This window comes from Brassica oleracea, chromosome C2 (genome assembly GCF_000695525.1).
Source record: "Brassica oleracea var. oleracea cultivar TO1000 chromosome C2, BOL, whole genome shotgun sequence".
Taxonomy (NCBI): Eukaryota; Viridiplantae; Streptophyta; class Magnoliopsida; order Brassicales; family Brassicaceae; genus Brassica; species Brassica oleracea.
Window position 1 is genome coordinate 11,940,151 of NC_027749.1, and position 14,904 is coordinate 11,955,054.

At 37.9% G+C, this 14,904-nt stretch overlaps 1 protein-coding gene across 1 annotated transcript; it reads left to right on the top strand.

The window, feature by feature from the left end:
- The first annotated feature begins 564 nt into the window (after positions 1-564).
- LOC106323461 lies at positions 565-4,714 on the top strand. The gene is given in 17 exon segments (XM_013761579.1): positions 565-639; positions 1,139-1,305; positions 1,953-2,020; positions 2,113-2,149; positions 2,289-2,319; positions 2,321-2,347; positions 2,349-2,402; positions 2,528-2,615; positions 2,618-2,702; positions 2,786-2,913; positions 3,127-3,224; positions 3,308-3,502; positions 3,559-3,672; positions 3,763-3,775; positions 3,778-3,873; positions 3,876-3,919; positions 4,703-4,714. Coding segments are annotated over 17 exon segments (1,332 nt in total).
- The last annotated feature ends 10,190 nt before the right edge of the window (positions 4,715-14,904 follow it).

Below are 14,904 nucleotides of genomic sequence, written 5' to 3' on the forward strand. Positions count from 1 at the left end.
AAAATTCGGGTATGTTTTAGGTTTTCGGATCTGATTTTGGATAAATTTTTGGGTATTTTTGCGGTTCTTCGGGTATTTTTAGAGTTTTTGGGTCCAGTTCGGGTATTTTGGGTCTATTTCGGGTCCTAAATACCCGAACCGACCCAGATCCGAAATGTACACGAATATTTTGAATATTTTACAAGTATTGAAATTATACACCCGAACCGACCCGGACCCGACAAGACCCGACCCGGAACCGACCCGAAAAGTTATAGGTACCTATATGGGTCTAAATTACTAGGACCCGAAAGACCCGGATCCGACAATATCCGACCCGAACCCGACCCGAAGATCCGGATGCCCAGGCCTAGACCATACAAGTGCATATTTATATGTAGTTGAGGAGGTATGCTGAAATCAAACAATAACAACAGACCACAGCCGAACTGATGGGCACCAATAAAACTTGGCCCAAGAGTCTCTAAAGGCCCAATATGAGTAGAAGAAAAATGGCAAAATAATTGATTCTGTAACTCCTCGTCCGTCATCGTCTCTCTCCCTCCCTAGTTTGTTTTCTCTCTAATGGAGACGGCTTCGAGCGTAGCCGCGACTCGCAAAGGAAAAAGTGGCGCGCCGTTTCGGATTCTTGAAGATGCAGTCTGTTAAGATGTTCTTTATCAGTTCGTGAAGTAGTACAAGAGGCGTGCGTCATGAAGATATAGCTGAATGGGAGTTTGGGTTTTGTGATGTGCTTGGGCTTGCTGAGCTTAGAAAAAGAAAGAGTATATGTGCTTGAAGACATATGGACGTTTTTCATAAAGCAAAAAGAAGTTTGCTTGAAGATGAAGTTTTCCATTAATGAAAATGGAAAGTTACCTTAAGTTTATTTGGAATACTTGAAGAGCAAGTTGAAGACGTGCAGAGCAAGTTCTGGTCTGCTATATAAGGAGGGACGTGCCTTATGAGAAAGCTAGATCTCAGAGAATAAAGAGAGAGAGGTTTCCTTGGTGTGTGTTGCTGCTTGGTGTCGAAAGACATTCTGAAGCATTGTCTGATGGAGTCCGATGTGGACTTAGTTTGGTTGCATTGGAGTTGGCGCTTTGTGTGGTGGAGTTAGCCATCGTGTATAGCTCGTGTGAGCTTTGTGTGTGCTTAGGTGATCAAGTGTTTTGGTGTCATTGGTGTGCGTTGGGTGCTGACATACCTGGTGAAGTCCTTCCGTGGAGGTGGAAGATTGAAACCTAGACTCAGGGGGAGTTTAGCAAAGATGGTTTCATTGAAGAGATCTATGAAGATTGCAGCTGTAGAAGACAGTGTGCTCCGGTGAACCGGATGGGATCTATGCATGCGTGCTTTATTCCTGATCTTTGTAGATTGCTACTTAGAAAAGAGTGGTAAACACTAGTGTGTGTGTTGTATCATATAGCAATTGTAGGTTGCTCCTTGTTCTAAGTCAATGAAATCTGGACGAGGTCCCGGTGATATAGGAAACGAACCCCGTTAACAAATTTTGTGTGTTTTACTTTCTGTACTTGTTTTTCGTCGCCTCATCTGCACTAACAATTCTCACAAATCTAATCATCTCTCTGCTTCACTTTAGTTGCTTCTGTCTTGTAAAGTTCACTCTTGAACTTGTTTGTGAGAGTGAGAGTGGAAGCAAGCAACATTGTTTTGTCGGGTTTTTTCTTGTAGAATGGAAGAGAAGGTGGTGGTGATTTGGATTTCTACTCTCTTGCTCAGATGGTGAACTCTTGGAGCGGATTCGCACCGTTTCTAGGCAAAAAGGAGAGCTTCATCAGCCGGAGTTTGAACTCCGTGCTCAGATGATGGCGATTGAGATCCAGAGAGCCTTTGAGCTGAGTATGAGAACGCTGCTTCTATAATGCAGGTTGAATTTATCTAGTATCGCATTGTTTCTTTGCGTATGTCATCGAGTATTTTTTTCAATGTTGTTGTTGTTCTTTTTATAGGAGCAACTTCGTGAAAGAGAAAGACAGAGAGCTGCATGCTGTTAAACTGGATAACGAAGCATTATGTTGTTTTATATATCATTCAATGTTGTTCTTGTTCAGTCATATGATTCATATCTGAATGGTTTGATACTAAGTTTTCTTTGTAAACTCCCACCAGGCCTGGGCGAACAAAACAAAGAACTTGCTACCCTCAGGTGCCTTCTTGATTCTTGAAACTCTATTAAGGTCTACCCATTTTTGTGAAGTTTCTTACGTGTTGGGCCTTTGACTTGTACATTTTTTGGTATTGGAATATGTAACAAAAGCTATAGCTTTTTCTTTCTTAATATGCAGAAGGGAGCGTGATCACTCTGATGCTGAGAGAGTCCCAAAATTTACATAAATTATCTGAAACTTCAGGAGCATTTTCAAGAGAAAGAGAGACAATACGTTGAATTGCAGGAATAGGTTAGTTTTTGTTACACGCTCAAACTTGTTTGAATGACTCATGGATCTTGCAGTTACATTTCAGTGTCATTTTTGAAAATGAAATACACTAAAAAAACAGAGTCCTTATCCTTAATGGCTAGTAGAATAGGATAGTTCAAGAAACAGTCATGTACAAGGATGAGCAACTGAGAGAAGCGCAAGGTTGGATTGCGCGTGCTCAGGAGATGGATGCTTTACAAATCACTCCTTGCAGGCTGAATTGCGAGAACGTACCGAGCAGTATAACCAGCTCTGGCTTGGTTGCCAAAGACAGGTTTGGTTATTATTATTTTTTTCATTTTCTCGAGATGATTCTACTCTTTTCTTATGTTGTTCTATCTCACTGAGTTCAGTTTGCGGAGATGGATGGAGAGATTGCATGTACATACAGTGCAACAGCTTAAGCTTGACCTTGCCAATGTAAAGGAAGGTGGTGGCTTGAAAACGAAGTCCAACGGTGCCTCCCACTCCCAGACTTTCCAGAACAGAGGTAACTTTTTAGGCGTCAGATGCTAAAATTGTTAAGGAGAAAGGGAAATAATTTTACGCTGACTGTTCAAAATTCTTGATATTTTATGTTCCACATCATATTCAGTCTGATGGCAATGAAACATTCCGTGCTAAAGCAATTGAAATGGATCGTATTTGTTTCCCAACCGTGACTGTATTTTCTCATGTAATTGTTTGTACAACATTCAAGCAGGTCAGGTGACGCCTCTACATTCTTTTGTCATGCATCAACAAGAGATTCTTAAGCCTCAGGGAACTTCACCACCTCATGTTGCACAGTCAGCAAAAGGTGTGAGAGATTGAAGAATGCATTCTATTGTTTAAATTTATAAACTGTTAGTGACCATGTATAGTCTTTCTTACTTTCTTCTCAGGCTGTACCAGCTAGTTCACAGTTGCCTATGCAGAATCATGTGCATCCATCTCAAGACGTTCATGGCTTGGTTAGATCTGATGCGACGAGTGAGTACCAAGTACATGCCAAAGGACAGTCCCTTGTTCAAGGGTATCAAACTAGCCATGGAGCACAATTCGGATCAACTACACCATCGTCCTCTGTGAATGAACAGGTAAGGGATGCTCATCATGAGTAACATATCTTAGAGAGTAAGTACCCTCTTAACAGGTAGTGGAATCTGGCAATGGATCCAATACGTCAGAGAATAACTTTCAAGACATTTCTTCACAGTTCCGTGATGCGCTAAGGCTAGATTCCAATGCCCTAACTCAGAAACCTGAGGTATGTACGCTTTGTCTAAAAAGTTTTCGTTGCTTGTGGTTATTGAGAAAACATTATGAATCTGTTCTGGATGTGATATACTTTCCCCAGGAGGCTAATGGTCAGGTGAACAAAATGGTGCTAAAACTCTAGTCTCATCTGGCAACGCTGAGAGGAACTTAGAGAGTGCTCTTCTCGATGAAAGGTCACTTTTGGCTTGCATCGTCGTACTATACCAGCAGGTGGAAGAATCAGAATCAGCTCAACGGTGAGATTCGTAACCACAATTGATACTTATGTAATATTTTATTTACTATTTATTTATTATTTTATTTTATATTTATTTATTCTAATATAATTGATGCTTATGTAATATTTTATTTTTTATATTGTATATTTACTTATCACTTATTTTGCAATACATTTTTAAGATAGATGTTTAATTATTTAACTTAATATTATAATTTCTTATATAGCTATTTTTTTAATTTAGTTTTCAGGTTTATTTATTTAATTTTTTTGTAAAACTATATGTAAAAAAATGTAATATTGTATATTTTCTTATATTGTATATTTCGAATTTATTTATTTAATTAGTTATATAAAATGATAATATTACATTAAAAAAATTACCTAAAAAAATGTCACGTGGCTCCTTTCGAAAGAATGATTTTTCGTTAATGTGGACGTTCTATGGAACTTCAAAAGTTAACTTTTATCAGTATAAACTAGGGCCGGGCAAATAAACCGAACCCGATAACCCGAACCGAATCCGATCCGATAAAAATGGATCCGAACCGATCCGAACCCGACGTAAATACCGAATGGATCTTGTTTTGTTGTATTTCGGGTTATGGGTATTATCCGAACCAAACCCGAATCTAAATGGACATCTGATAGAACCCGAAACATTCAAAACCTCGAAACATGATCTCAATTCCTAATATGTATCCAAAATACACTAAGAAATATTGAACATCTAAAATACTTATATATTACATGAAGGTTGGTGGTTCTATTACATGAATGTTGGTGGTTCTATTACATGAAGGTTGATGGTTGAAGATGTCCGTTGAATCGTTGATGTTCCTTATTTTTGAATCGATTTTACTTAAGTTTTGGTTATAAAATAGGTACAAATCAGGTATTTTAAAACTGAAGAACCGATTTTACTCATGTTTTGGTTATAAAATAGGTAAAAATCAGGTACTTTTAAACCGAAAAATTGATTGGGACCCGAACCCGAAAGTATATTGGGTTGTGCCGGTTTTTTGAAGGTTTACTAACCCCGACCCAAACCCGATAGAACCCGAACCAGTCCCGAACCGAACTTTCATATAATCCGAATGTGACTGATTTTGATAAACCCAATTAGATAAAACCGAAAACCGATTGGGACCCCGAATGCCCATGCCTACTATAAACTAGAGATTTTCCCGAGTTACACACGGGGTATTTGTATAATTTTTAGTTAATTTTTAAAAATTACACTTATATATGAACACAAATTCTGTATATATATTACAACTGATTTTAAACTATTTAGTTGGTAAAAATTTTAAATTTTGTTTGTATTCATTCATTGTTTTGAATCTAACAAATTGAAAATAATTTAAACCCCTAATTATGATTTAAGTACATTTTTTTTTAGGTTTCTTATAAAACAATTGTAAAATTTACAACTGATTAAAACTTTGTTTTAACTTTAGTATCATTGAGTTCTAATACAAAATTGAACAGTTTCGTAATAGAAATAAAATTGACAAAGGCTGCAAATTTATTGTATTTTTAATATTTATATATATTTATATATATACTTTACATCCACACGAAATCGAGAATTCAAGTTTAGCTTACAGTTAGAATTGAACAAAATTGTCTAATTCAAAACAAAAACCTATAAAACAAAAACCTGATATATTAACAAAAGACTATATGTAAACCGATGGAAATGAACGTTCAATTAACCACATCAAGACTATATGTCTGACTATTGATTCTTTGTGGCAGAATGTTATCTTAATTGCTTTTTTTTGCTATCCAATACTACTGTTCAATACTACTGTTTAATTAATTTATTTGTAGTATAGCTTGTCAACATATCGGTATACAGACACCGAGTGTTGCACAGAAGGTCATGTAAGAGACTTCCATGCACCATTGTCACAAATGGTCAGAGTTAACTCCGTAATGAAATACTACTATAATACTTGACGGAAGCTATAGCGATTGTGATGGCAACTCTGATTCTTTTGTGTCCAAGGAATCCAACTCGCACATCCGAAAATTATCTAAAGCTTCGAATGTGCTTAAACTGTATCCGAGCATACACCAGCTGCTCCATGAACTTGAATATCCATGTCCCATATTTTCAACGCCATGTTTGGAGCTGAAACCTGAGTACCATAATTGACTTTGGTTCTTGAACGTCTACTTTGATCGATTTCTGACAGAATCACAAACTAACAAATATATAACATATTTTACCTTGGTTATCGCAAGAAATCCTCACGCTTTTTTTTTGTTTTCAAATTTATATAGAGATACATCAAAGGCCTTACAATTTTTCAAGCTCGCTATACTGGAGCTGTCTTCCCTACAACACCCAAAAACAATTCAATAAATAATTAGTTGATAGGAAACGTAGAATCACTGCATAGACTTTCTTGTGAGAGAGAATCTTGTTTGTATTGCTTGGGACACTAACCATTGCTTAGAGTTTTCTCGGTCTTTTCCCGGCTTTGCCACCCAAGTTTGAGACTCTTGTTGTTTCAGGAAAATCGGAAGTGACTGTTGCATTATTACCTGAATATGGTAGCGAGTAACGTCTAATGGTTTTGTCAGACCCTTGTTGCCCGGGGGAAGAAGTGCCATGTAGCCTCAGCTTTGCTTTCACAGATTTAGTAGCTTGCATATAGCTTAGTACTCCCGAACTACTATTCTGATTACCATCAATTTTTTTAAATTCCTCAGGATGAGGATGTTCCACACCACAGTCTGATTTCATCCTTTTTCTCTTCGAGCCGGTTTTGGCTACTCAATCTCCTTTTGTGGAACCGGTTAAGGTTGAATAGAATTCTCAGTAACAGGATTATGTATTTTTCTCAATCCTTGTTTCACATTTTCTAGATCAGCTTGAGGATTCTCTGCTGCTGGTAGCTTGTTGAGAATTCTTTGTTGACATAATCAATCTTCTTCCTGACCAAAGCAACTTCTATCCACTCGTGATCAGCTAAAGCTTATGCATGCAGTTCAACCATTGAGCTGTGTAGTCATCAAGCATTACAATATTGAGAAGAATCAAATGGTTCCTCTTGTCAAAAAGAAAGAGATTTGATCCACTAAACTCATCTAAGCCCTAGGAACCAGATTAAATTTGAACAGCAGCGAAGGTCTAACAGCAGCGAAGGTCTAACGATGTCTTGGTGAGACTCTGTAAACTGATTTGCCATGCTTATGTGGTGAGACTCTGTAAACTGATTTGGAAGGTCTTACGATGAACTTGTTGAGCTTCTAAATTGTGTTGGGTTTCAGTTCATCTTTGAATCGGGGCAAGAAGTGTGCTCGATAAACCCCTGAATGGTTGTTGACTGTGGTGGTTTCGTTAGGTAACAGTTATTTTGGGCAATGATATAAACCAGATATCCCTTGTGTATTACAATGATATGATGGGATAGCTTAGTTTGTGAGAATACTTTTGTGTCGATGAAATTAGTTTGCTTAAACATTATAGAAACAAAATTAGCTAAAGTTGCGACGTCAACTAAAGAAAAAAAAACTAAAGATGAAGAAGCCTTTACAAAGACTAAACTGAAACACTTTGTCGCCAGCTGTGACATTCCTTACACGGACTGTACATGCTTTCATCAAGCGAGTAGGAGACACATCTCTTGCGATTGTAACCAAACCTTGAAAAGTATACATATCCATGGGAGATTAATTCTTAGCACAGAGTTATTAAAACTGACAAAAAAAGTCAAGCCGTCAAGCTCAGTAAGACTCATCTTTACCCAACTCAAAGAGACATGGTTTTATAGCTTTTGATATTTGAAAATAATAAAAATGTAAAATTAAATGTAAAAATGTAATGTCACTATCTCTTATATTGTATATTTTCTTATTCTAATTTTTGAATTTATTTATTTAATCTTTTAATATGAAACGGTAATATCACATTATGGACATTTAAAAAAAAAGCCACATGGCATCTTCCGAAAAACGTTTTTTTTCGTTGATGTGTACGCTCTATGGAACCTCAAAATGTCTAATTTATTAGTAGAGATTCACTTCTTTTTTAACTTTTACAATAATTTTATTTAATAAATTGCAACACTATACCCTACTATTAATAATTCATATTTTATTTTTATTATTTAATAACTACATATTAATAATAATTTGTATTGTAATTAACTTAAATAATTAAAACTGAATAATTTTAATTATTTTATTTTATTATTTTATATATATTTTTAACTAATTTAAAAGTAAAAATTAATAATAATTTCTACTGTATTTTAATAACTACATATTAATAATAATTTCGATTGTAATTAACTTAAATAACTAAAACTGAATAATTTTAACAATTTTAGTTTATTATTTTATGTATATTTTTAACTAATTTAAAAGTAATTTAACTAATTTTTATTCAACATTCACTTCATTTTTAAATTTTACAATAATTTTATTTAATAATTTTCAACACTATACCCCACCATTAATAATTCATATTTTATTTTTATTATTTAAGAACTACATATTAATAATAATTTCTATTGTAATTAACCTAAATAACTAAAACTAAATAATTTTAATAATTTTATTTTATGTATATTTTTAACTAATTTAAAAGTGATTCTAAAATTCATATGATTAACTGAAAAATGTTTAAAAACCCTAAAATAGTTGAGTAAAAGCAAATAAAATAAGATTTTTCCTATACTCAAAAGAAATGATATTAGTGTTTTTTATATATTTTTATTTTTAAAAAGTATTGTACTATTAAATAATTAAATAAAAATTTTGAGTGGAATAAAACTCACAGTCAGTTTAGTTACCATCATCTCTGGCATGAATAGAATATGCAGTAGAAAGAAAGTGCTATCAAAAACACTGGATCGAAGAAAGTAATCTAGAAAGGTCTTTCCTAGCAACCAGAACTGTTTCTAAACTATTCCATCTTTCAGCCACATGGATAACTTCATCTCAACTATAGAAGTGGATATCGAACTTTAACATGCAAACTCAACAAGCGGGGTTGGCCTGGTGGTGTTGAGAGAGCTTCGGCCTCAATACGCACCCGGGTTCGAACCGCTGGCCAGGCAATTGGGATATCTAATTCCCCATAGTACCAAATGGTCCGCCTCGCGCCGAGGGGTTGGCCCCTGGGGGTGGAAGTCCCTCCAGGTTAAACAAAAAAAAAAAAAAAAAAACATGCAAACTTGTTTTATTAATGTACACAAAGAAGAGTATATATACACCAAAGGCCGGCCTTAACAAACCGATAAGCATTATCTCTAAACATTGGTATTTATCTACAACAGACACTAAAAGAAAACATGACATTAACGACCGTAACATTAGTAGCTATTTGGTCGTAATATAGGCTTTACAACCAATTAGCTTCGAAAAACGATTGGTCGTAAGATGCTGGTCGTAAATAATTATTCGAGACACATTGGTCGTAAAATTACGACTAATGAAGTTAGTAGTAAAACAAACGTAAATGTACGACTCAGACAATTGGTCATAAGTTAAACGTAAATGAATTAGTCATAAATGTGTCGCACATTTACGTCTCACGAATTAGATGTATATTGGTCGTAAACCTACGACCAATTTACCTCTTAGGTCGATGTTTATTAGTCGTAAGGTGACGACTACTTTACATCGACGTTAGATATTCATTGGTCGTAATTTGACCAACTTTATTTATTTATTTTCAAATTTAGTATTTAATTACGAATTTAATATATTAATTAAAATCAAATATTTAAATTTATTTTGATTTAAATTTTTTAAATTTTATAAAATTAAAGAAAATATCTAACGTCCAGAAACATAATAATATCCATAATATAAAACATTCATAATACAAATTAATTAAAACCGAAAAAAATAAGTGTTAAGGTTTATTTCGTCAAAGAAGTCGGAACTGTGCTCATCCGCACATCGCTCTAAATCCGCCTGCTCTTCCGGAGTGGTCTCGGGGATAAAGTTCGGACGTAGAGACTGCCACATAGAGGCAAGAGCCGTGTTGACGTTTGGAGTTGTCTCTATCATCATATCGAACATATTTGCCATACATGCAAATTTGTCCATGTGGTCGGCTATGACTTCTTTGGCCGCTGTCAAATCCCTACGGAGAGAAGATTCTTCTTCCATTCTTGGAGCGTGTTCAGCTCTCGCCCTCGGGACATCGTTGACAGACTCGATCCCGACAATACATCCTCTTTTCTTCAGGGCAACCTTCAATTAAAAAATAGATATTTAATTAGTACATATGTAAAACTAAGTTAAAGAATAAAAAATGTAAATAAACATATATTTAAAAGATCAAATTTTTAACCTGCTCAAAAAATTTGTCTTGTTCGACGGTGGACAGCTGAACCGGTGCACCTTCCAGATTTTGTTGCGACAACTGAGTCTGGACCTCCTCGATCCGAGCCTCAACAGTGTTGTAGATCCTCTCTGCTCGAGGATGCGAGAAGGTGCCATTAGAATGCTGGTGTGTCGTCTTGTAAAGTCGGACTAGAGATGGTGGTGCTCGTTCTTAGGCAGCATGTATATAAAAAAATTAAATTAAACTTATGTGTTAAATAAATAGTCAATTAATATATATATATTTAATAAAAATTAAGAAAGATCGAAGACATACAATTTGTAGTGCCCTCCCAGCGTGTGGAATCTGTCCGGAAGTATGAGGTAGTGGCAGGTTACAATCATCATCGTGGGTCAACCGAGCCGTAGAGCAAGTGAGAGACCTCTGAACTGACTTAGGCAAATTCCAATAAGCCTTCAAGCCCTTCCAAACGTCATTGCTGAGGTAGGCTTCTTTTGTGCCGTCCCCCAAAACCCGCCACTTCTCCTTCCAATCACCAACAATGTTCTTTAGGCGAGCCATCGCCTTTTTGTAGAACTCTGCCTTCACCGTCTCGTTGACAGCAGTGGACCAATTCCATTTTTGCTACAAAAAATCATTAATAACAAAAATTAAATTAAATAAATAATTATTTTTAAAATAAACAATAAAAATTATATTTAAAACTAACTGCGAAGCACTTGAACCAAGTCCTCCGAACCGCGAATGCGCTTTCCGGAAGTTTGCCCTGATGATATCTCCAACGCTCTGTCCCACACAATTGTCCGTCAAAAACTTACAAAATTTGAAATAATACATATATTTAGAATAATATGTATAATTATTATATTTAAATGTAATTAAAACTTTAATATATTAAAAATTACCAGTAAGTGTTGGGTGGTCGATCTGGGTTGATGATTGGTAAACCTTCTCGTCCCGGCATCTGAAGAAGGTCTTCCACAGTATATCTTGCATATGGTGCATTCGGTGGCACTATCAAATCTGGATGAACAGCTGCAGGAGCCGAAGCAGCTTCGGGAGCGGTGGACTGCTGCTGAGGATGGTGTGGAGGATGATGGTGCTCATATCGAGGCTGTTGTGGAGGCTCATCGCACTGGGGAAAGAACTGAGCAGGGTCATCTAACTGCGGATAGTAAGCTTCTGGGTCATATGCCTGTGGAGGCACATACGGATCGGCAGTAGGAACTTGGCTATCAGGCACATTCTCTGTCTACCGCTAGCCATAGCAATATCGTCAATCTATATGCATCACATCAAGATTGTGGAGTAGAAGTAGATTTTTCCAATATGGAAGTCCCCAAAATATACTCTTCTTGTGCCAATTATGCTGTGTCCCGTAACCAGCAGACATATTTGCAGTAGTATGTCAATTACCCCATTTCTTGACTGTGTCTTGCCCACCGTAGTAATCAATATCTTTCTCGATTTCCTCTCCAGATAAATATGGCGGAGCGGTGTCCCGTACAACCCTTTTTGACCGAAACAATTTATTTTTCCTTCGGTACGGATGGTTAATGAGAAGAAATCTCCGATGACAATCAAACCAGGACGTCTTCCTATAATTTTTCAGCTGAAATGCGTCTAGGCTTCCCATACAATAAGGACAAGATAACCTTCCATGCGTCGTCCAACCTGACAACATCTCGTATGTAGAAAAGTCACTAATGGTCCACAAAAGAACTGCTCGCATTGTAAAGTTTGTTCTCGTTGAACAATCATATGTCTGCACGCCTGTTGACCATAATTCCTTCAATTCTTCTATCAAAGGCTGTAGAAAAACATTGAGGGATCTCTTCGAATGCTTTGGTCCAGGCATCAATATACTCATGAAAAGCAATTCTTTTTTCATACACATCTCTCGTGGAAGGTTGTATGACGTCAAGAAGACTGGCCACAGTAAATATTATCTTCCAGACATTCCAAATGGACCAAAGCCATCTGTGCAGAGCCCAAGATAAACGTTGCAGGGGTTGTTGGACCCAATTTTGGTCAATACCGAAATGGGCCACGATCAAAGACATGGGCCGAGACATGCCGAGGCCCACAACCAGAATCGAGCTCGAGAAAGGACCCACAAAGATCGCGCAACAAGAAGCTGAGATCGCGGAGCTACCACAGAGATCTCGGAGTCGAATGGCTATAAATGAACGAGAAAAAACAAGGAAGAGGACACGTTCAAAACCCTAGAGAGAGCTTTACATTCACATCGATCTTATTGTCTTCCCATTTTTAGATTCCTTCTTTATCGAACTTGTTTGTATCAATCGATCTAGTTAAACTTATTGTATTCGATCCCAGTTATCAATAAAGTCTATTTTCGCCTACTGGAAACTATTTAACATCGTTGTGTTCTAAAGATATCGTTGCCCATATCATTTATCTTCCCTAGATCAACCCCGATCACTATCAAATACTTTGTGTAGAATTTAGGTTCTACATTTTGACGCCGTCTGTGGGGAAGATAAACGAAAAAATGTCTTTGCTAAGAAACCGATCTAAATTTCCTAAGCGCGACTATGGATCCCAACCAAACATCAGGAACCACTCCTTCGGGAATCAACGACATCGATCCTATCGGATCTAACTCGCCAGCCGGAGTAACCCCGGTTGGATTGATGGGAACCACTGATGCGACGGGAACAGCCCCTACGCAACGTATTCCTTCGATTGGGACTTCGAGTCAACATTGATCTCTTCCGATCAACCATACGACAATTCCGGAACAAACTGGATCTCGATTTTGGAACCAACCCGGAAACAGATCACCCTCCGACGATCCAAATCGAACCCAATCCAGACCAATTTCGCCAACTCATCTGGCCCAAACCCGAGGAGAACTAACCGAACATCGAGGAATGATGACAACTCTAATTGACGAGATCCAAAGTCAAAGGATCACCAAACAAGCCCTTGCTAATAGGCTGGATCAAGCCGAAAAGGAACTCGCAGAATATCGAGCTGCAAACACTCGAGAAAGAAACCGAACACCCCTCGATCCATTAAGGTCGACATCCAACATACAAAGTACCAGATTGTTTGGCATGCCAGAGATCCCAAGCACCCGATCCGGACGTTACACGGGAGAAAATTCAGAACGACCCCCACTGCAGGGCATCGCCCACCGAAGTTTAAGCTACAGCGGATATCGAAACAGAACTCCAACGACCGCAGAGCACCCCGACCCAATTCTATAATGGATCAACAGAGAGGCAAGGGGAGCAGAGGATGAGAATCTCACCACCAAACCTTTCCATCCCTGAGAATCAAACTCCATCCGCAGCAAGGACCTTCCGTCATGTAGGGCTCGACAACTTAACAGAACAAACTCGGAGACAAGATCCCCGCGGTCCCATCAATATCGACCCCCAAAAGGAAGATCTGGGAACCCTGAGCGACACCGGAACCTTCCAGAATTATATTGAAAGGAACGACGCCGAGCTCAAAAGAATACACACAATTGTACACATGGCGACGAGCTCTGCCCCCGACATCGATATGGTCATCGAAGAAACGAGAAGGACCCCACTTACAAACAGAATCGCCAGCGTAAGACTACATCATGTCGGGAAACTGAAATTCCCCGAATACGCTGGAAGCACAGACCCAAAAGCCCATGTGCGAGCCTTCCGCCTAGCAGTATCATGGGCACATCTCACCGACGACGAAAAAGAAGCAGGGTACTGCCGTTTCTTCGCTAAAAACCTCACCGGAGCCGCATTAGAATGGTTCGCTGGATTAGAAGAAAACTCTATCGACAACTTCACCCGGTTGGTGTCTATGTTCCTAAAACAATACTCAGTCTTCATAGAAACAAAAGTCACCGAAGCAGACCTTTGGAATCTCAAACAAGCACCTTTCGAACCACTGCGAACCTACATAAACAAGTTCCGAGAAATAAAGGCCAAAATTTCACACCCAAACGAGGTCGTCGCCCTAGCAGCATTAAAGCATGGCGTTTGGTTCTCATCGAAGTTTAGGGAAGAACTAGCGGTTCGAACACCTGTGTCATTAGATGACGCCTTAAACAGAACCTCGTACTTCGCCACCCACGAAGAGGAGATCGCAGCATTAAAGGAAAAGTACAATGCGAACAAGAATAATGTAATCAAAAAGCCGGCGAAGAAGACGAGCCAATGCTCCAAAATCCAATCGAAAAGCAAAAGCCCCAACGAACAAACGAGGTAGGGAAATCAAGCAAGAATCACCGAGCTCTCCACATCCGGCACCAAAGAAAAGGGTCGACATGATTTCATGGGGGCAAAACAGCAACTCAACTGACAAAACCAAGAGCCAAACCGAAGGAAAAATCCGCTTCGAGATCTCGGTAGCAATCTGCACACTAGAAAAAAGCCGACGAGTGTGAGAGACAAAGTTTCACTTCTTAGATTTAGGTTAGGTCAAGAGAGATGAATGAGAATCGTGGGCTGAATCCCGTAAATAAACTTGAAGAATGAATATGATTTTATTGATGAGTTGAAAGATGATCAATACAAAGGAATGTATCTTGAGATGATTATTAAAGAATACGTAATGCTTTTAACCTAGTACAAAAGTTTATCTATGGAAAGGAGATCCCTTGTCTTTTATCTTCTCCATCTTTATATAGTCTAGGTTTCGTCGGCAACCCTTCAACTGTTCTCCTAGAT